Source organism: Calypte anna, chromosome 1 (assembly GCF_003957555.1).
Source record: "Calypte anna isolate BGI_N300 chromosome 1, bCalAnn1_v1.p, whole genome shotgun sequence".
In the NCBI taxonomy this organism is placed as follows: Eukaryota; Metazoa; Chordata; class Aves; order Apodiformes; family Trochilidae; genus Calypte; species Calypte anna.
Genome location: NC_044244.1, coordinates 196,963,152 through 196,986,064, shown reverse-complemented (window position 1 = coordinate 196,986,064; position 22,913 = coordinate 196,963,152). Strand labels below are relative to the sequence as shown.

General features: G+C 49.3%; 1 protein-coding gene across 1 annotated transcript in view; it reads left to right on the top strand.

The window, feature by feature from the left end:
* The window catches only part of FAM168A (family with sequence similarity 168 member A), a 105,377-nt gene extending 82,761 nt beyond the window's left edge, over positions 1–22,616 (top strand). Inside the window, exons 3-7 of the mRNA XM_008495793.1 lie at positions 10,033–10,158; positions 16,459–16,601; positions 18,017–18,191; positions 21,403–21,533; positions 22,522–22,616. Coding sequence (XP_008494015.1) covers positions 10,033–10,158; positions 16,459–16,601; positions 18,017–18,191; positions 21,403–21,515 — 557 coding nt within the window. The 3' untranslated portion in view covers positions 21,516–21,533; positions 22,522–22,616. The remainder of the gene's footprint in view (positions 1–10,032; positions 10,159–16,458; positions 16,602–18,016; positions 18,192–21,402; positions 21,534–22,521) is intronic.
* Positions 22,617–22,913: the final 297 nt, after the last annotated feature.

Sequence of the window (22,913 nt, the reverse complement as noted above, 5' to 3'; positions counted from 1 at the left end):
TCTGCAGATTAATTAAGGCTCAAGATCCTGATTTAAATTTTTTTTATTATTATTATTACGATTTTTTTTCAAAGCAATGCAAATAATTGTCTGGTGCTTTCCATTTGCACGCTGTGAAAGGGGAAACTTAAGCCCTTGGTCAATTTTCTTTGTGCCAGGCAGCCTTTTGTTCACTTTCCCCCCCACTCTCCCTTCTGAAGTGCTATCCTAATCTTCATTGACTTGCTTCTTTTTTTTAAAAAAAAAAATAAATTAAATCCTCTGATCATTTTTGTGTCTTTTCCCCCCTCCCCAAAACCTTGTGCCAGATCTTTTTGTTACACAGCTCAAGGCTTAAGCCTTCAACGTTTACATTTCATTTCCCTGTTGATAATTCCTTAAAAAAAAAAAAAAAAAAAAAAAGCTTTTAATAATTTCCTATTGTCCAAGAAAGCTGAATGGTCATTTTGCACTGAGAACAAAAACCTTCCAGTGTGGAACACAACAGAAGCACTAAATTAGCTGAGAAATGATGGAGATTAAAACTGCTGCTCCACGACCCCACTCCTCTGGTGCAGAAACCTCCATCCTCCCTGGGCACAATTTCACTGGAAATCAGTGCAATTTAACAGCATGGTGGGGTTTAGTTGTGTGGTGGTTTGTTGGTTTGTTTGGGGTTGTTTTAGAGGGTTTTTTTTTGCCTGCTGTTTGGAGATTTATCTCGTAGGAGGCACATTCAGAGCCCTCAGCTTGTTCGTGTGCAGCCAAGGAGAAAGATGGCAGAGGCTCAGCCCAGAGGCTCAGGGATGCCCAGGGGAGAGGAGAAAATAAAGCAGGGAGATGCCAGGAGTGAGGAGAGAGCAGGAATTTTATGGGGAATGACTGAGGGAGCTGGGGGTGTTCAGCCTGGAGAAAAGGAGGAGGAGGGGAAAACTTCTGGATCTCTGCAACTCCCTGAGAGGAGGTTGGAGTGAGGAGGGGTTGGGCTCTGCTCCCAAGGAACAACTGACAGAACAAGGGGAAATGGCCTCAAGTTTCACCAGGGAAGGTTTAGGTTGGATATTGGGAACAATTTATTCCCCAAAAGGGACCTTCTGGCTCTCTACAACTCCCGGAGAGGAGGGTGGAGTCAGGAGGGGTTGGTTTCTTCTCCCAAGGAACAAGCGATAGAACAAGAGGAAATGACCTCAAGTGTCACCAGGGGAGGTTTAGGTTGGATATTGGGAAGAATTTCTCCCTGGAAAGGGTTGTCGTTCCCTGTCCCAGGCTGCCCAGGGCAGTGGTGGAGTCCCCATCATTCCTGGAGGGATTTCCAAGCCCTGGAGCTGTGGTGCTGAGGCCATGGGGCAGTGGTGGCCTTGGCAGTGCTGGGTTCAGGGTTGGACTGGATGATCTGAAAGGTTTTTTCCAGCCAAAACAATTCTATGACCCTATCTGGACTTGGTGATCTCAACGGAGTTTTCTGACCCAGGGTCAGTTTTGGGTCCCTTGTGACAAGAAGGACATTGAGGGGCTGGAGTGTGTCCAGAGAAGGGGAATGGATCTGGGGAAGGGTCTGGAGCAGAAATCTGAGCAGGAGCAGCTGAGGGAGCTGGGGGTGTTCAGCCTGGAGAAAAGGAGAAGGAGGGGAGAACTTCTGGATCTCTGCAACTCCCTAAGAGGAGGTTGGGGTGAGGAGGGGTCAGGCTCTGCTCCCAAGGAACAAGTGATAGAACAAGAGGAAATGGCCTCAAGTGTCACCAGGGGAGGTTTAGGTTGGATATTGGGAACAATTTTTTCCCCAAAAGAGACCTTCTGGCTCTCTACAACTCCCTGAGAGGAGGATGGAGAGAGATGGAGTTGGTTTCTTCTCCCAAGGAACAAGTGATAGAACAAGAGGAAATGGCATTAAGTTGCACCAGGGGAGGTTTAGGTTGGATATTGGGAACAATTTCTCCCTGGAAAGGGTTGTCATTCCCTGTCCCAGGCTGCCCAGGGCAGTGGTGGAGTCCCCATCATTCCTGGAGGGATTTCCAAGCCCTGGAGCTGTGGTGCTGAGGCCATGGGGCAGTGGTGGCCTTGGCAGTGCTGGGTTCAGGGTTGGACTGGATGATCTATGAATGACTCTATCTATGTCTAGAGAAGCATCAAACAAAAGCTGATGTTTGGCCAGGTGTTACCTGATGGCACAGGACAAGTGTTTGTCCATCTTGGTCTTTATGAAAAGGACACCCCAATATTCTATGTATGGCAGGCAACTCATAGAATCATGGAATCACAGAATGGTTTGGGCTGGAAATGACCTTAGAGATCATCTGGTTCCAACCCATCCATGGGCAGGGACCCCTTCCTGCCAGGAATTCACTGGAGTAGGAGTTGTGAGACAGCCATCAGATGGGTCCTTTGCCCAGAGAAGCTTTGGTTTCCCTCTGCCTGGAAATTTTCAAGGCCAGGTTGAATGAGACCTTGAGCAAACAGATTTATCATACAGGGGGCTGGAACCAGGTGATCTTGAAGGTCCCTTCCAACCCAAACCATTCTCTGGTTCTGCAGTTTAGGGGTGGGCTCAGCAGGGCTGGGGTCATGGTTGGACTTGAGCATCTCAGAATCCTTCTCCAACATTTGATGTTTCAGTGATCTTCAAATGGAGAGCAGAGGCTGCAGAAGGAATCCTGGTGCTTTAGAGGCTTTTTCAAGCTTCTTCCACTCTCCTGCCAGTTTTTATTTAATTCTTTTTTTTTAAGGTCCTGATTCTGCTGCAGGCCTGATGCCACATTAATAATTCTGGGGAGGAGACAGGGGCTGCAGCACTCAGGACTTCCCACTTCCAGTGATCACTTCTTTATGGAAAACAGAGTTCAAGGAGAAAAATTAATAGGTTTTTTTTTTGGTTTAAATGCAACAAATGCAAAACAAACTCCATAAAATCTGCCAGCAATGGGTACACGTGAAGAGGGGGCAGCATCCTCGATGGTGTTAAATGGAATTGAGGTGAAGTGATGCTGTGGTTCAGTGGGTGAGTTCAAAGCAGTCACCTGTATCCTTGTGGGGAACCTTTATTCAAATTGAATCAGCTCCTGTCATAGAGGAGGATGGAAATAACTCTGGAACAGATTTCCCAGGGAAGTTGCGGATGCCCCCTCCCTGGAGGTGTTCAGGACCAGGTTGGATGAGGCTTGGAGCATCCTTGTCTGGATGAGAGGTGTCCCTGGGCATGGAGATGAGCTCTGAGGTCCCTTCCACCCTCAGCCATTCTCTGATTATATGAAAAAAATCTCCAGGGGAGAAGAATGTACTGCTGGGGCTCACACCATCCATCAAACAACCCCCAAATTGGAGAGAATCAGCTTGAATTTTTCCATCTTTGGGGTACAGCAAACTTAATTTTTAATGTATTTTTAGGGAATTCTGGATGGTGATCCATTAGCTTCCCTGCTGCAGAAAGGATGGTCCCAGCAGAACTGCTGCTCCCCAACACATCTCATCCACCAAGATCCATCCACGTGGAGGTGGATGGTACCTGCTGGCAGAAATCCTTTGGGATCATTAGAAAATGAATCACAGACCGAATTTTCATCTTTTTGGGATGAAAGAGAGAGGATGGAGAGGAGAAGGCTCCAAGGAGAGCTCAGAGCAACCTTCAGAGATCTGAAGGGGCTGCAAGAAAGCTGGGGAGGGACTTGAGAGGATGTCAGGGAGGGATAGGACATGGGGAATGGATTCAAACTGGAGGAGGGGAGATGGAGATTGGAAGTTAGGAAGAAGTTCTTCACCATGAGGGTGGGGAGAGCCTGGCACAGGTTGTCCAGAGAGGTGGTGGAAGATTCCTCATCCCTGGAAGTTTGTAAGGGCAGGTTGGATGGGGCTTGGAGCAACCTGGGCTGTGGGAGGGTTCCCTGCCCATCCAGGGGTTGGGACTGGAGGAGCTGGAAGGTCCCTTCCAACCCTGAAAATTCTCTGATTCTATGAAGAAGGCTGGGGGAGGGCTTTGGACACGGGGGGGTAGGGAGAGGAGAAGGGAAATAGGTTAAAAGTTGGAGAGAAAGGGGAGATTGAGGTTGGAGATGGGGAAGAAATTCTTGAATCTGAGGGTGGGGAGAGCCTGGAACAGGTTGAGAGAGTTGGGGGTGTTCAGTCTGGAGAAGAGAAGGTTCTGGGGAGCCCTTGGAGCATCTTCCAGTGCCTGAAGGGGCTCCAGGAAAGCTGGGGAGGGACTTTGGACAAGGGCCTGGAGGGATGGGATGAGGGGGAAGGGTTTCCAGCTGCAAGAGGGGAGATGGAGAGGAGATGGGAGGGAGAAATTGTTTGGGGTGAGGGTGCTGAGCCCCTGTCCCAGGGTGCCCAAGGAAGCTGTGGCTGCCCCATCCCTGGCAGTGTCTCAGCCCAGGTTGGATGGGGCTTGGAGCAACCTGGGCTGTGGGAGGGATCCCTACCCATGCAGAGGGTTGGAACTGGATGATCTTAAAGGTCGTTTCCAAGCCCAAGTTTCTGCCTTGTGTCGTTTTCCTGCTGCCTTTTCCCAAATTTGTGAAGAGGAGGAGACACAAAGCATCACAAATGTTGGTGCTTGCAGGAAGCCCTGGTTATTCAGGACAGTGTTAAGGAAAAAAAACCAAAAAAAACCAAACACCTTTCAAGGATGTGAAAATGAGCCCCCAGAGACACAAGGCAAGCCAGCTGAAAAAATAATATAAAAATAAAATACTAGAAAATAATATGTCTCTTCATTAAGAAGAGACATAATATATATATAATTATGTTACCTCCCAGGCAATCTGTCTTCCTGAGCTGGTTGTTTTGTTTTAGCTTCCTTCATTACAGCTTATTCTGGTTTTTTCTATTTTATTTTATTTTTTCCTGAAAGTAGGGCACTCACTCTTTAGCTGGATGGCTGGCTCAGGCTGTAACTGCATTATTAATAATGCAGAAGAGAAGCAGCTTCTGCAGCCATTGCTTCAGTGCCCTGGTGGAGTGGGATGGATGCTTTTAAAGTGACCCTGGGACATTCCAAGGTTTTTCAAGGCTGTGGGACAGAGGCTCTGAGCCTCCATTCCTGCTTCCCTGGAGGACACGATGCTCTGCAGGGGGAAAGCATGAGCATCTTTCACAGAATTATTGAGGTTGGAAAAGACCTTTGAGATCATCAATTCCAGCCAGTGACCTAAAACCACCCCGTTGGGTAGACCATGGCCCTAAGAGCCACATCCAACCTCTCCTTAAACACCTCCAGGGGTGATGATTCCATCATTTCCCTGGACAGTCCATCCCATTTCCATGCAGAACTGCTCGGAAATATCCTCTGTTGTAGGTGCCCACTGAGTATTAAGGGACATGAGTGGGTCCCCTGAGGTGGGGTGAATATCATAGAATCAAAGAATCATAGAATTGTCTGGGTTGGAAGGGACCTCTGAGATCATCAAGTCCAACCCTTGACCCACTCCCCCCGTGGTTCCCAGCCCATGGCACTCAGTGCCACATCCAGGCTCTTTGGAAATAGCTCCAGACACGGAGAATCCACCCCTTCCCTGGGCAGCCCATTCCAATGCCTGATCACCCTCTCCAGAAAGAAATTCTTTCCAATCTCCAACCTAAACCTCCCCTGGCACAACTTGAGACCATGGCCTCTTGTCTTGCTGAGAGTTGCCTGGGAAAAGAGCCCAACCCCCCCCTGGCTCCAACCTCCTTTCAGGGAGTTGCAGAGAGTGAGGAGCTCTCCCCTGAGCCTCCTCTTCTCCAGCCTCAACACCCCCAGCTCCCTCAGCCTCTCCTCACAGCATCTCTGCTGGATCCCTTCACCAGCCCACTTGCCTCCTTTGGACCTGCTCCAGCACCTCAAGCTCCTTCCTGAGGCGCTGAGGGGCCCAGAACTGGACACAGGACTCAAGCTGTGGCCTCCCCAGAGCTGAGCACAGGGGCAGAATCCCTTCCCTGGACCTGCTGGCCATGCTCTTCCTCAGCCAGCCCAGGATGCCATTGGCCTTCTTGGCTACCTGGGCACAATGCTGGCTCCTCTTCAGCTTCCTGGCAATCCAGACTCCCAGGTCCCTTTCTGCCTGGCTGCTCTCCAACCACTCTGTCCCCAGCCTGTAGCACTGCATGGGGTTGTTAAAGCTTTCTAGGAACTCTGCATGGATAGGGATTATTTCTAGGAATTTTATTTCTAGGAACTATGCACTGATGTTTTGAGGCACAGAGGAATGGGGCTACCTGAGGGATTAAGTTTATTTCAAAGTTTATATGAGTCTTGAGGCTGTATCCACCACCAAAAGGTTGGCAGATGGAAGTAAGAAGCATCTGTGTCCTGGACACTGCATCATCTCCTGCATCCTCTCACTGTGATTCTGTGCTCCAGTTAATTCATGGAATTTTCTTCAGTCACATCTGGTTCCTGCTCTTTCTCTTTTCCACTTCATTTTGTCCTGAACATTACCAGTCCCAGTGCTGCAGGGACCCATTGCTCACCCAGTTCCCACCACCGGATTGTCCCACAGATAATGGATAAAAACTCCATTGCATTTTTCAATTAATTTTAATTTTTTTTTTTCAATGAGCAGCAGAGGTGAGAGTCTAAACCAAACCCAGAAGACCCTGGTTGGATGGAGACCTTAAATGATGTTAGGTAGTAATATCAGATATTAGGTAGTACTATCCACCAGGAATACTGTGTCCAGTTCTGGAATCCCCAGCACAAAAAAGGAGATGGAGGTGTTGGAGGGAGTCCAGAGGACATCATGGAGATGATCCAGGGGCTGGAGAAGCTCTGGAGCCAGGGGGAGAGAGTTGGGGGTGTTCAGTCTGGAGAAGAGAAGGTTCTGGGGAGACCTTGGAGCATTTTCCAGTGCCTGAAGGGGCTCCAGGAAAGCTGGGGAGGGACTTTGGACAAAGACATGGAGTGATGGGACAAGGAGGGTTTTAAACCATAAAGAAGGGGGATACAGGTTAAACATTAGGGAGAAATTCTTGAATTTGAGAGTGCTGAGCCCCTGTCCCAGGTTGCTCAAAGAAGCTGTGGCTGCCCCATCCCTGGCAGTGTCTCAGCCCAGGTTGGATGGGGCTTGGAGCAACCTGGGCTGTGGGAGGGGTCCCTGCCCATGGAAGGGGTTGGAACTGGAGGAGCTTTTGGGTCCTTTCCAACCAAAACCATTCTATGATCTAGCAAGGAGCAGGCAATATGTTCTCCCATGTGTCCTTGAACATTCCAGCAACTGGATGGCTCTGATTTTCCCTCCTTTGTAGAAAAATCAACAAAGAGGGAGGGAGGGGTCCCTGCCCATGTAAGTTGGAACTGTAGGAGCTGGAAGGTCCCTTCCAACCCAAACTTTCTGTGATAGTCATTGCTGGGTTGTAACCTCTGTGAATTGTAGCCCTTGCAAAGGAGCAGGAGATGTTCATGTTCCTAGAATCCTCCTTGGGTCACCTTTGGTGTGATTTTAAGTGATGGATTCTCCAAGGATCCAGGATTTAATGTACAGGACATGCATGGCTGTGGAAAGCTCCTTCCATCTCAGACCCAAATTGCCTCAATTTTGTGGTCAGGTCTAATGTGGAGAGGAGAAACCACAGAGGAAGGATTCATCTCACCTCACAATAAATTGTCTCATCAATCTGGGAGATGAAAACCTGGCTGAATTTCCAAGGCAAAAATAAATCTGATTTTGAAGAGTGATGTAAGTGAGGGAATATTTCTGTCTCAGTGCTGGGGCTTGGCTCTCCAGTGTGATGTTCAGGAGTTCAATGTACCATGGAAAATAAAGCAAGGCAGCCTGGAAATCCTTAATAACCCATAAACCTTCAGGAGGGAGCACAGGCTTGGAGCAGAACGTGCTCAGTGCTTGATTGAAGCAGAAATTGGTCTCTCAATCTCTCCCAGCTCACAAATCTCATTTTCTCTTGAAAAAAGTTGGGAGCTTCCATGTCTCCAGCAGTCTGTGGAGCATCATCCAGCCAGATCCTGCACCCAGAAACATCTCCAGAGAGCTGATGGAGGCCCTACCATCCAGTCAAACATCACTGCTGGGTTTCCTCCATGCTCCTTTATTTCTGTCCCTCATTACAAGAGGGATCTCAGGAGGTTTTCCTGGAGCACCAAACCTAGAGCAGGGTTTCTTCTTCTGGGTTGATCCCTCCATGGCCTCTTCAATCCTTTGTCCCCAACTTCCAGCCCTGTGGTGCTCCAGATTTAGAGTGGTGTTTTCAAAGATGGTTAATCCAGAGTCTGAGAAAGTGTTGGAGGGGGTTGAAATATCATTGTCCTTTTTTGGGGGGGGATGCAAAAAGGATTTACAAGCCCTGACCAAGTCATGGAGTCCTTTCTGTGGGGTTTAGCATTCAGTCCTTTGCCTGGGAGAAGATGTTAGGAAATGAAGCTTTAAAATATCTTTATGTGGTGGTGATGGGAGGGCAAGGAACCCACTGAGTCCTCCTGCAGGCCTCCCAAAAACCTCCTCTTTCTGCCCCAAAATGACCTTGTCCAAGCTTGGCTGGTTCTGCTGTCAGAACCAGTTTCTTACCCCCCAAAATCAGACCTCCCTTCTGCTCTTGCCCAAAAGTCCTTCTCTTTTTGCTTCTCTGAATTCTCTTGAGCTGGCAGATCTGATCCCACATCTCTTTACCATACTTCTAGGAAAATCCTGCCTTCCCCTTGTGCCCCCCAAGCAGGGAAAAGGGGACAAGGGGACAACAACCCTGCCCTCCAACCTTCTGGAGATGTTGATGAGATCAATAAAGAGGTGCAGGGAGGGCACACCAAAACTCCACCTTCTGTGTTCACAAAAAATTCCTTTACAGGTGCCATGAATCAATGATTTTCTTGGATTCCAACAGCTGCATCACTTAGAATCATAGAATCATAGAATTGGCTGGGTTGGAAGGGACCTCAGAGATCATCAAGTCCAACCCTTGAACCACCGTTGCGGTTGCTAGACCATGGCACTGACTTGACCTCCTTTACCCTCCATAACTTCACACCAAGGTTTAATCAAGAGGTGATTTCTTGAGGATTGACCAACCCTGTCTTGGTTTTCTTTCCTTAGTAGCTAGGTGTGCAAAACACATCCTGCATGGGAAACCTGGAGTTAATTTCTCTCTTAATTGCTCTTAATAAGCAGGAAGAACTGGCTGAGGCTTTCAAAAGTTGGGAGGTGGTGGGACTTAAACCAAGGATGGTGAGATCCACCACTGAGATCAGTCTGGAACAAAGTCAGGAGTTTCCTGGCTTCAGGGGAAAGGAAAAGAGAAAGAAAAAGAGGCTTAGAGGCTCCAACCCCAAGGAGTAACCTGGTTGTAAGGCTTGTGTTAGTGATCTGCCTTCTCCATAGAGATGCTTCAGAAAGTTTTTGGTGTGGTGATGGTTATGGAAGTCAGAATTAAGCCCTTTTTCCTTTTTTCAGAAGATTTCAGACCCACAAAGTGACTCAGTTCTGCTGGTTCCCTTCTCCTACCCCGTGAGATTTGGCTTTGGAGATTCTTCTGGCTTGGCTTCCTTGAATACTTTTCCTGCAAACTGGGAATTAGGGTGACCTGCCCAAAGCCTTCTTCTCCTGCCTGTCTTTTCCAGAGTTTTTTTAAGGATCACCCAAGACTGTGATGGGATGGTGACAACCACCAGTACCTTGCCTACTGGTGGTACCTGCCATGCAAGCATCTCAGAGGGTTTTACTGTCCATAAAAGGCCTTGCCCACCAAGCTGAGCTTGTTTTCCAGCTGAGAAAAAGGAGATCCATGTGGATGGTCCCTATGGACAGAGGTTGACAGTGACATCTGAGGGGGGAGTGGTGGCTCTGCTGGCCACATCCTCCAGGTGTAGATCTTCCTACAGGTCCCTTAGCTCAGCAAACCAGTCATTTGGGGCAGGAAACTGGTTTGCTGCAATGCCCTCTGCAAACCATCCCCTCCATGGATGGGGGGAGAGAGGACCTAGGGTATGAAATTCCCAACGATTTGTCCGGAAAAAGCACGGGGGGGCAGGGAGGGGAAAGGAAGAGGGCAGGAAAAGGGGTTTAAATGTGACCTAAATGGGGGAAGTTGTCTCTTCATTGCTCTGTGTGTGACATTTCTTCTCTATCTCCACTCAAGCTACACTTCTGATGAAGCAAGCCTGGCCCCAGACCTCCTCCTCCTGTGCCACGGAGGGCACCTTCCACCTCCCGGTGGACACCGGGACCGAGAACAGAACTTATCAGGCTTCTTCTGCAGCATTCAGTAAATAAACCTTTTTCTTCTGGGGTTTTACTTGGTTGTTTCCTGCCCCTCGGCCTTCCCTTCCTGTGGGTTTTGGGTTTTTTTTCGGGGGGATGGGGTTCTTTGGGATCAGGCGTGAGATCCTCGGTGGTCGTGGAGGTGCAGGTGAGGGTGTTGGAGGTTTTAGGGGTACTCATTGAGGGTGTTGGAGATTTTAGGGGTGCCACGTAGCAGATCCATCACTTTCTGCTGCCAGAACTGCCTGGTGGGAGTGTTGTGTTGCTGCAGTTTCCTTCTTAGTTCTGACAACAAAGCATCATCCCTGTTTCTTTCTGGTTCCATGGATTGTAACCATGAAGGAGCAGGAAAAGGAGAACACCAATCCTCCTGGAGCTCCTTCAGAGGTGGAAGTCAAGTGGAGAAGGGTGAAGGCTTCTTTTAAGCTGATGGTTTGGTCCTCAGGAGCAACCCAAGGTTGTTTGCAGGTTTATGTCTGCAGTGGTGATGGTCTGTGGTTGAGTGCAGGGAAAAAAAATGAGATTCTCTTTCCCTTGAAGGTGAAAAAATCCCAAAATAATTTTAAAAAATTATTATTTTCAAGAACCCTGAGTGAAATTCCCACCTTTTAACTCAAACTGGCTGAGGAGAGGCAGGAGGAGGAGATGCTGCTTAGGGATAGCAGTCAAGCAGGCTTTTCCAGGTGGAACCTTGTAATCTTATGCCCAAAAAGTGCCTCTAGGAGGGGTGATAAACTCCCTGATAAGGCTCTGGGTGTTTCCCCTGGCATGGGGGGTGTTTTCTGGCTCTGCCCAGCTGCTCCTGCCTATTCTTGCCCTCACTTTGCCTGCTAAAACTGGAGCATGGTTAGTGGGAGATGTGCTGCAAGCCTGGGGTGGGAGTGCTGCTGGGTTCAAAATGGTAAAATCAAGCTTCCAAACACCCCTGGAATCTGGAGAAATTCATGTATGGAGACAAAAAAAAAATATGAGATATTAAAATAACTCTCCAGGACCCACGGTTTTTGCAAGGCAGGGACCAGAGCACTCATGCATGAGCATTTGGGTTGAAGAGTTCCTCAGCATTTACCTGCTCCAGGCTGCCTTTTTGCTGCTAAATTAAATCATTTAGAGAATGAGAGAGGGAAGAAATATTTCCTTTGTTGTTTTTTTTTTTTTTTAATTAATAGAATGATTAAAAATAAACCTATTATAAGCCTCCCAGAGACTTGATCCTGGGAGAGGGATGTCCCAGGCTTTCTATAAAGGAGAGGCTCAACCCCAGATGTGGTGCATGGGCTTCACATCACACTTCATTTCATGCCAGGCCAGATGTAAAGAAGTTGTAAATACTTGAAAAGCCTCAGTTTGTCATTCCGAGAAACCTAGGTATTATTTGGCAAAATCTCCTTGGAGTTCAACCCATGCCTGGATGGGATTTCTTCTCCTCATTGCACCTCTCTGCTTGGGTGAGATTCACATCTCCAAATCAGCAGATATGGGGCAGGAAAGGGTTTTTTAGGCCAAATTTGCCCGTGCTCACCCAGGGTGTGTGTTCTAAAGGAGGCTGATAATCATAGAATCCTAGAATTGGCTGGGTTGGAAGGGACCTCAGAGATCATCAAGTCCAACCCTTGATCCACTCCCCCCGTGGTTCCCAGCCCATGGCACTCAGTGCCACATCCAGGCTCTTTGGAAAGAGCTCCAGACACGGAGAATCCACCCCTTCCCTGGGCAGCCCATTCCAATGCCTGATCACCCTCTCCAGAAAGAAATTCTTTCCAATCTCCAACCTAAACCTCCCCTGGCACAACTTGAGACCATGGCCTCTTGTCTTGCTGAGAGTTGCCTGGGAAAAGAGAGCAACCCCCCCCTGGCTCCAACCTCCTTTCAGGGAGTTGCAGAGAGTGAGGAGCTCTCCCCTGAGCCTCCTCTTCTCCAGCCTCAACACCCCCAGCTCCCTCAGCCTCTCCTCACAGCATCTCTGCTGGATCCCTTCCCCAGCCCACTTGCCTCCTTTGGACCTGCTCCAGCACCTCAAGCTCCTTCCTGAGGGGCTGAGGGGCCCAGAACTGGACACAGGACTCAAGCTGTGGCCTCCCCAGAGCTGAGCACAGGGGCAGAATCCCTTCCCTGGACCTGCTGGCCACGCTCTTCCTCAGCCAGCCCAGGATGCCATTGGCCTTCTTGGCCACCTGGGCACACTGCTGGCTCCTCTTCAGCTTCCTGTCAATCCAGACTCCCAGGTCCCTTTCTGCCTGGCTGCTCTCCAACCACTCTGTCCCCAGTCTGTAGCACTGCTTGGGGTTGTTGTGGCCAAAGTGCAGGACCCGGCACTTGGCCGTTTTGAACCTCATCCCATTGGGATCATCCCAACTCTCCAGTCTGTCCAAGTCTCTCTGCAGAGCCCTCCTGCCTTCCAGCTGATCCACACTTCCCTCAACCAGACCCCTGCAGCTTGGTCTTGCTTCCAGAGGATGGGCTTGGGGACATTTCATTCCCAGCCTGAACTGCACTCCTGGGTGATGTGTCCCCAGGCTGAAGACCTTGAGATGGTGATGCAGAATTCAGCCCTTCCTGCACACACACCACCCCCTGCCCCCAAAGCCTTTGTGCTATGGTAGAAAATTTTATCTGAGCAATTCAGGGCACTTCTGTGTTGCAGGATCAAGAAGGCTGAGATTTTCTAGAGGGGCACGAGGCATTTAATCAGCAATTTTAATAGAAGTTGGAGCTTAAAGGCTCACTATTGCTTTTTAAAACCCCAGCTGAACTGCAGAGTGGGGGAAGCTCAGGCAGGCCAACCTCCTAATCCTGATAAGGTGTTAGATAGTCATAACCAGGCTCTAAAATTAGCTGTCAAACATTTTTTTCCTAGAGGAGCATCCATCATCTCCTGTCATTAAAACTTGATTACGCCTCGTTTTTATCAGCAAATTGTTCTCTTCTTTTTTTCCCTCCCTCCCCTAATTTATAAACATGGCAGATGACATCTGTCTGGACTCTGATGTTTAATACCTTTTTTAATATTGTAGCTAAATTGTCCAAGATTCAGCAGCTGGGAAACCTCAGCCTGTGTTAACATTCAGGGAAAGGGAAAACCACGTGGCCTTGAGCTGCTCCACATCTCCAGGTGCTCCTCAGAAGGACATGGAGCTGGGGTGCTGGGAGCTGGCAGCCTCCAAGGGCTTGGTTTGGAAAAAAAAATGAGTTCAGAACAGAAAAAAAACAAACTTCATCCATAAGAGTGAAAAACAGGAGGGTGGTGAGGCTGGAGGTGACTTCCTTGGGTGACTTGGTGATGGAGGAGTCTCCACTTCTGCTCCTGTGGTGAATTCAGGCACCACACGTCCTTGGGGCAGGGATCCCTGGACCTCAGGGTAGGTTTGGTCCTTGAGGTGCTGTGTTTGCTCTTCTGGTGCTTTGCTGCCAGGTAACAAAAAGTGAATCACACAGTTTTATGACAGACTTGCTTAAAACCCTTCATTTGAGGGGAAGGCAGTGGATGTGGTCTACCTGGACTTCAGCAAGGCCTTTGACACCGTCTCCCACAGGATTCTCCTGAAAAAGCTGTCAGCCCATGGATCAGCCAGGAGCACTCTGTGCTGGGTTAGGAACTGGCTGGAGGGCCGGGCCCAGAGAGTGGTGCTGAACGGGGCTGCATCAAAATGGCGGCCCGTCACTAGTGGTGTCCCCCAGGGATCAGTGTTGGGCCCAGTGCTGTTTAATATCTTGAGTGAGGATTTAGATGAGGGGATTGAGTCCATCATCAGCAAATTCACAGATGACCACAAGCTGGGGGAGAGTGTGGATCAGCTGGAAGGCAGGAGGGCTCTGCAGAGGGACCTGGAGAGACTGGAGAGTTGGGCTGATCTCAATGGGATGAGGTTCAAGACAAGAACCCCATGGGGAGCTGCAGGCTGGGCACAGAGTGGCAGAAAGGGAGCTGGGATTGGCAGGAAGCTGAAGAGGAGGCAGCAGTGTGCCCAGGTGGCCAAGAAGGCCAATGGCATCCTGGGCTGGCTGAGGAAGAGCGTGGCCAGCAGGTCCAGGGAAGGGATTCTGCCCCTGTGCTCAGCTCTGGGGAGGCCACAGCTTGAGTCCTGTGTCCAGTTCTGGGACCCTCAGTTTAGGAAGGATATTGAGGTGCTGGAGCAGGTCCAAAGGAGGCAAGTGGGCTGGTGAAGGGATCCAGCAGAGATGCTGTGAGGAGAGGCTGAGGGAGCTGGGGGTGTTGAGGCTGGAGAAGAGGAGGCTCAGGGGAGAGCTCCTCACTCTCTGCAACTCCCTGAAAGGAGGTTGGAGCCAGGGGGGGGTTGGTCTCTTTTCCCAGGCAACTCTCAGCAAGACAAGAGGCCATGGTCTCAAGTTGTGCCAGGGGAGGTTTAGGTTGGAGATTGGAAAGAATTTCTTTCTGGAGAGGGTGATCAGGCATTGGAATGGGCTGCCCAGGGAAGGGGTGGATTCTCCGTGTCTGGAGCTATTTCCAAAGAGCCTGGATGTGGCACTGAGTGCCATGGGCTGGGAACCACGGGGGGAGAGGATCAAGGGTTGGACTTGATGATCTCTGAGGTCCCTTCCAACCCAGCCAATTCAATGATTCTGTTATTTGGGAGAGCAAAATTAGTGGAGGGGATAGAAGTCAACACAATATTCAAGGCAACAGGTAAAAGGGTACCTTGAAAGGATGCAGAGGAGAAGAGATCCTTAGGGGATGTCTTCACTCCAGGGAAAGCCTTTAAAAAAGAAAGATAAATATGATCAGACTTGCATTAGGGAAGCTTGAACTGGTACCACTGGCTCCTCCTGGAAGGACAGTATAATTATAGAAACACCAGAGAGCTCAGAACTTAATGGAAACAGCAGCAAAACCCCCAAGAGACCTCCAGAGCCAGCAGACCACACATTATCCCAGAGGTTGGTTTTTATGAGGGTAGGTTTTATTTTGGGGGATAAATTTCCACATTTTGGAAGTTATTCCTCCTTTTTTTTTTTTGTCCTCATAAACTCAGCATCTCCCAAATGCTGCAAGAAAAGTGAAAGTTTCTTGAGACTTTTGGGAAAGTGTCAAAATGGGACTTGGAAGCTCCAGCAAAGGAGCCTGGTGGGATGCTGGGTTGAGGAGCTTCTCTTAGTGGCAGGATGGGAGGGAAGGTGCTTGAGCATCATTTGTGGTTGTCTGTCCCACCTGCAAGGTGAGCTGATGGGCTCAGTTTTCCTCTGCAGGGGAGGAGACTGCTTGGCAATGTCCACTTTGATGAAATAAATGAATATATAATATTTATATTTAAAGGCATCCATCATTTTCAACCTCACAGGAAGGTTTGGATCATCAGTGTTGCTGTTTCCTGGTCATTCCTTGGGGATGTAGGCAGGGGACAACCAAAACATGCTATGAAATTAGAGCACCCAGCAGTTAAATTTCAGTTTTGAGCATTCTGTGATTCTATGATCACACCATGAGTAAAGGTGGCATGACAAAAATATGGGGAGGAGAAGGAAAAAACTAGAATCATAAGATTGTTTTGGTTGGGAAAAACCTTTAAGGGCATCAAGGCCAAGTGTTAACCCAACACTGCCCAGGCCACAACTAATTTTCAGAATTTCAAGATTTAAATTTTTGGAATTTCAGGAAAAAAACATCACCCTCAGCATCACAGCTCCAGGGCTTTGAAATCCCTCCTGGGTTTGTGACTCCACCACTGCCCTGGGCAGCCTGGGCCAGGGCCTGGCAAGCCTTCTGGGGAAGAAATTGTTCCTAATATCCAACCTAAACCTCATTTAACCAGGGGCTGGATGCTGGACTTGGAGGACTTGGTGGGTTTCATGGCATGTCAGTAGATGCAAGTGTATTTTGAGGCATCTCCTCCCTTCTGAGTGATGCCCAGCAAGCAACCCTTGCTCAACCACGTGGAGACACAGCCCAAAATTCCTGCAGGGCTTCCTTGTTACCTCCTGGGGTTGAGCACCCATGTCCTGGTGGGATGGAGGGGCACGTGGTAGGGCTTTGGGATGCTTTGAGTTGGATCCTTTGGATGAGACCTGGTCTAGCATGGGGGTTGGTGTGCAGTAGAGTCAACATGGTGACATCCTTCTGGCTTGGTCAGCTTGGGAATCAGCATCTCAGGATGCTGATGTGTGGGATGGCCCAAGTTGGATGGAGCTTGGAGCAACCATGAGAACGTGTCCCTGCCCATGGCGGGAGGGTTGGACCTGGGTGATCTTGAAGATCCCTTCCAATCCAATCCAAACCAAACCATTCTGGGATTCTTTCACCAGCTCTGCAGGTCAATCCTCACCCTAACTTGCTCTTCTCTTTTTCCAGGGTACACTGCAGGGACTCCCTACAAGGTCCCACCAACCCAGAGTAACAATGCCCCTCCTCCCTACTCGCCGTCTCCGAATCCGTACCAAACTGCTATGTACCCCATCAGAAGTGCCTATCCCCAGCAGAACCTGTACACCCAGGTAGGTACCCACCACAGCACCTCCCTGCCTTGCTCAGCCATGTGGAAACACAGCCCAAAATTCCTGCAGGGCTTCCTTGTTACCTCCTGGGGTTGAGCACCCACGTCCTGCTGAGATGGAGGGGCACGTGGTGGAGCTTTGGGATGCCAAGGGTTGGATCCTCTGGATGAGACCTGCCCTAGCATGGGGGTTGGAGTCTAGCATGGTCTAGATATGGAGTCAACATGGTGACATCCTTCTGGCTTGGTCAGCTTGGGAATCAGGTCCCTTCCCCCAAAATCCCACACCTGACTGCCAGGGCTTGCTGGCTTTTGGATGGTCCCTGCCCCCATCTCTTCCCCACTCTCACCAGCTCTCAGAACTCCTCTTCCTCAGAGCCCCAGATGGCTCGGGGTCACCACAAGGTCCACTCACTGGTGGCCACTGGCATCTCACTTGACTTGCATCCTCCTCCTGCCACCTCCTCTGGAAAATCCCCTGTGTCACTTCACCCCAGGGATGATCCAGATCCGTGTCCTCATGGAGCAGCTCCTCCTCCAGAACCTGGATGGGTTTCCAGCACCATCTTCTCTGCTCCTGCATTGCCACCACCTCCAGCTACATGCTGGGGCCATGATCCTCCACAGGGATGCAATTTAGGGCAGATGTCCTCTGGAAATCACCTTGATGCCCCTTGCCACTGAAGATCATAAGCTCTTTGGAGCAGTCTGGCTTTCCCCCTCCTATTTAATGCCAAATAACCAACTTCTCCAGCAACTGCAACCTCATGGAGAGGTCTTTCCATGCCTCTCTGAGACCAAAACATCTCCTTTTTCTTACCTTTTTTCTTCTCCTTCCACTTCTATCAAGTGAGAGCTGCATAAGCTGTCGTGGTCCAAACCCATCCCTGGTTTCTCTCTGATCCCAGCCCCAGCAGGAGGTTGCCACCTGGTAGTGGTGGCCAGCAGCAAGCTTGAGGTGGAGGAAGCCTTGGACTTGGTGTTGCCTCATTTCTGCTTCCCAGGGCAGTGGTGGCCTTGGCAGTGCTGGGTTAATGGTTGGACTGGATGATCTTAAAGGTTTTTTTCCCAACCCAACCAATTCCATGATTCTATGAAGTCAAAAAGTGAAGAACTGTCACAGTGGAGCTGCTCTGGGCTTGTGGTTTGGATTTGGGAAGCTCCAATTTCCCACCTGGAGCAGAGAGAGGAAGGTGTGGGGCTGTGCTGCCAGCAGGACCAACCCCAAAACCATCCCCAAAATCCCCCAGTGCTCCTTCCACAGCAGGACCTGCATCTCCACTCCTTGCTGATGGTATGATCCCTGCTTCTGGCTGTCTCTAAACAAAACCCAGGCTTGAATCAGTGCTTTGAATGCTTTTGAATGCCCAAGATGATGTGGTTTGGTTTTCTTTTTTTTCCCCCCTTTTCCAACAGGGAGCTTATTACACCCAACCCGTGTACGCGGCTCAGCCTCACGTTATCCATCACACCACCGTGGTGCAGCCCAACAGCATCCCCTCAGCCATCTACCCAGCCCCAGTTGCTGCACCCAGGACCAATGGTGTGGCCATGGGGATGGTTGCTGGGACCACCATGGCAATGTCAGCAGGTAAGAAGGAAAAAAAACCACCAAACAAACAAACAAAAAAATTAAATCTTTCCAAGTTTTGAACCGTGGTTTCGTCTTTTTGGGTGGGATGGGTCCAAAGAACCCAGGCAAGAGACTTGTTCTGGATGAAAAATTCTCTGTGTATCCAACATCCTGCCTGCAGCCTTGATTGCAGCTGCTTCTGGTAGTTTTTTTCTGGCTGGTTACCACCTCTTTGTGGGCAAAAATCAATGAATTTGCTGCTGATCTAGCTCAGGTTTCAGGATAGCAGAGGAGACCTTTGGTTTGGCTGACTCCAGAGGGATGCACATCCTTAAAGCTATTATTCTTTTATCTGGGTGTTCCATAGGTAGAGGATTAACCAGGTGTCAGGGTTTAACACTGACAGCAATTAAACCAAATAACAGCTGCTCTCTATTAATGTCTCTCTCCTCCTTGATAAAGAAAGGAGAGAGAATAAGGGAGAGAGACTGATGGGTTGGGAACTAAACCACACAACTTTAATGAAACAGGAATGATAAATAGGAAAAATGACTCAATCTATACAAATAGACAGGAAAATGGAAACCACATTCCTCCTCCCTTTTTCCCCAATAACTCTCACGGCACCACCCAGGCTGCAGGGCAGCCCTGGGAAAATCCAGGCTGGAATCCTGGAGTCAGCAGCAGTTGGGAGCTGGAGGCAGGAACACACAGATTCAGGCTGGGATGGATCAGGAGCAGAGGCAGAGGAATGGATGGGATCCTCCCAGGATGCTGGGTGAAGGAAGGGAAGCAGGAAATCAGGAAATCCGGAAATCCAGAAGTCTGGCTTGGCCCTTGTGATCCCTCAAATTTATACTAAGTATGATGTATATGGGATGGAATAGTCTGTTTGGTTGATTCTGGCATCTATTTTGTCTGTTCCTCCCCAAAGGAGGGCTCAGGTGGGATCTCTTTACTCCTTCTGGAGGGTAAAAGTTTTCCCTCAGAGCTGAGCAGTGTCCTTGGCTCTGCACACCAGTCTCTAGCAGTAACTATAAACATCGTGTTATCAATCCCAGAAGCACACACTGTCTGAGAAACTTGCTGTTCATTTCAGCAAGTGCAACTACTTAAAGAGACTCAGTTAAAAGCAAAAGTACAGGACAGAAAATCACCTCTATCCTGGCCCAAACCAGGACACCAGGTTTGTCCTTCTTCAAATCTTGTTGTATTTCTACTCTCAGGCTCCTTTTTTTGCCATACTTATGGTCTTGCTTTCGTTTGATGAACTGAACATTAACCACGATTTGTAATATCCCAAATCTTCTGCAGTTTATGGGCAGGATTGCTTCAACCTGCAATTAATTGAGAGGACATTAAGTGAGGATATGGGTTGGCTTTTTTTTTTTCCCAGCCCTGTGTTTCTCTCTTTAAAAATTGTTACTTTTACATCTTGAATTATGCCCAGAAATCCATCATCCACCTTCTCTGTGCCTGCCTGAGCTGTGAAGTAGGATCCTGGCATGGGGTGAAATCCCTGTTGCAAGTAGAGATGTTGCAGCCTGGCTGGGACAAGAACCACTCTGAGAGATTTCCTGGGGCTTATACTGAAAATCAAACCACATGGGATGGCTTAGAATTGCCTTAGGGCTTCATCAATAGAAATGAGGCCAGCAGACTGGAGGAGGTGATTCTGCCCCTCTGATTTTATGAGGTCTCACCTAGAGTATCATCCATGTCCAGTTCTGGAGCTCTCAACACCAGAAGATGGGACCTGTTGGAGCAAGTCCAGAGGAAGTCACAAAAATGATGGGAGAGATGGAGCAGCTCTGCTCTGGAGCCAGGCTGGGAGATTTGGGGGTGTCTGGGAGAAGAAAAGGCTCCAGGGAGACCTTAGAGCATCTTCCAGTGCCTGAAGGGGCTCCAGGAAAGCTGGGGAGGGAGTTTGGACAAGGACATGGAGTGATGGGATGAGGGGGAAGGGTCTTAAACTAGAGCTGGGGAGACTTAGATCAGATTTTAGGAAGAAATTCTTTACAATGAGGGTGGTGAGACCTTGGAACAGGTTTCCCAAAGAGCTGTTGGAGGCTCCATCCCTGGAGACATTCCAGGTCAGGCTTGATGAGGTTTTGAGCAAACCTGGTCTGCTTGAAGATGTCCCTGCTCACTGCAAAAGGGTTGATTTTTGAGATCCTTTCCATTCCAAACCCTTCTGTGATTCCGTGGTTGTATGATTTGTAAAGTTACCCAGAAATGGAGTGTACAGTTGTCCAGAGAAGGGCAAAAAAGCTCATTAAGGGTTTGGAGCACAAGTCCTATGAGGAGCTGAGGAGCTGGGGTTGGAAAAGAGGAGGCTGAGATGAGACCTTATGGTTCTTCAACTACGTCAAGGGAGGTTGGAGCAAGGAGGAAAATTCCTCTTCTCCTTAGTAAACTGTGAGAGGACCAGAAGGAATGGATGGAAACTGCACCAGGGGAGGTTTAGGCTGGATTTAAGGAAATATTTTTTCACTAAGAGGGTTGTCAGGCCTTGGGATGGCCAGGACAGTGGTGGAGTCACCATCCCTGGAGGCATTTAAGAGGCATTTGGAGCTGGTCCTTAAGGAGATGGTTTAGTAGTTAGATGATGGTGTGGGTCAAAGGTTGGACTGGATGATTTTGGAGGTCTCTTCCAACTGAAATATTCTGTGGTTCTGGGTTGCTTCAAGCACCCAGATAGCACCCATCACGTTTGGGGCTGTGTTCTCCTTTCCCTCATCTGCTGATGGCACCATGATAATTTTCACCTGAAATCTCTCTTGGTATCAGCTGCAGATGAAAAAGAGAATCTTCACCAGGCAAATCTTCTGGGAGAGGATCCCTCCTTCTCCTGCATCCCAAAGCTCTCAGCTCTGAGGCTTCAAACGAAGGGAAAGATCTCCCATGGCTTTTGGGAGATGAGTGGCAAAGCTCATCTTGATTTCCCCATGGAAGTCTGGGGATTTCTCCTGATCTTTTATAACTCTCATTCCTTCCACTTTGGGCCCCAGACACTTCAGATGGTTGCAGTGAGTTTAGCCTGGTGCCTTCAGCAGGTGGAAGGTGTCAGCAGGTTGGTCTTTAGGGAGAAGGCAGGTTGGAAAAAGAGGAGTTCAGGGCTGAAAGTAGCCTGGAAAACATCCTGGAGCTTCAGGTGGGTTTAGAACTCTTTAACCCCTCCTGACTGAGCTCTCACCTTTGCTAACTTTCTTTCTCTGGCTCCTTGCAGGAACCTTGTTGACCACCCCACAACACACTGCCATCGGAGCACATCCAGTTTCTGTGCCAACGTACAGGGCTCAAGGAACCCCCACCTACAGCTATGTCCCCCCCCACTGGTAAATCCACATGCCAACTCATGTAAGTGCTGCTTTTACTCTGCCCTACCTCACCTGGGCTGGAATAACTCCAACCACCAGTGCAAATCCAGGGATATCCTGCTGGGAAGCAGCTTCTTGGAGTCCCAGTGGAGAGGAAATTCCCCAGGGCTCAGCAATGTGTCCTGGTGGGATCCTGGGGGGCATCAGGAAAAGTGTGTCCAGCAGATCCAGGGCGGTTCTCCTCCCCCTCTGCCTTAGGGAACCAAACTGGGAATCCTGGCTCCAGTTTGGGGCTCCCCAGTTGAGGAGAGACTGGGATCTACTGGAGAGAGGCCAAGGGAGAGCTGGGAGGGTGCTGAAGGGACTTGAGCATCTCTGCTGGGAAGAAAGAGTGAGAGCCCTGGGGCTGTTGAGGCTGGAGAAGAGAAGGCTGAGAGGGGATCTGCTGAATGTCCATCAATAGCTGAGGGCTGGGGGGCAAGAGGAAGGGGACAATCTCTGTTCAGGGGTGCCCAGGAACAGGACAAGGAAGAATGGGGTGGAGCTGGAAGATGGGAAGTTCCACAGAAAGAGAAGGAAGAACTTTTTCCCTGTGAGGCTGAGGGAGCCCTGGCCCAGGCTGCCCAGAGAGGTTCTGGAGTCTCCTTCTCTGGAGATTTTCCAACCCCCCCTGGGTGTGTTCCTGTGTGTCCTGCCCTGGGGGATCCTGCTGGGACAGGGGGGTTGGACTGGATCAGCTCCAGAGCTCCCTTCCAACCCCTCACATTTTATGATTAATTAATTCTATGAATGATTACCCACCCCCAGCATTGCCATGGCTTCTCTCCTTCCAACCAAGCTGCTGAATCCCTTTGTCCAGGTGATGCTTTGTCTCCAGAAGATCCTTTATGGAGTTCACCTCCTGCCTGCCCATGGCAGGGGGGATGGAACCAGATGATCTTTAAGGTCCCTTTCCACCCATACCAGTCTGGGATTCCATGATCCTTGTTTCTAACTCCTTTTTTTTTAATCCATTTGCTCTTTTCCAGATCTGGAGTCCAACATTGTATGCAACTACACAAGTCTTACATCAGTGCTGTGGCCACTGCCCTGCAGCACCTCATCTGTTTGCAAGAACAAAAAAGAGAAAAAAACCAACAACACCAACAAGTGCAAGGGTCACTTTATGCATTCTTTAGTGGTTTTTGTAAAAGCTGCTTTTTCTAATCTTCAGCCTCTTTTTTTTTTTTTTTTTGGTGTTTTTGGTTGGTTTTTGGTTTTTTTTTTTCCCCCCTCCCTCTTCCTCCTCCCCAACCCACATCCCTTGTGTAACACACACACTGACACTGAGCAATAGTCAACTTCTCTCTTTGGTTTTATCTCAGTTTGAAAGCTCAGAAGATCCACTTCCCCCAGCATTACCCTGCAGAGTGGTGCAAAA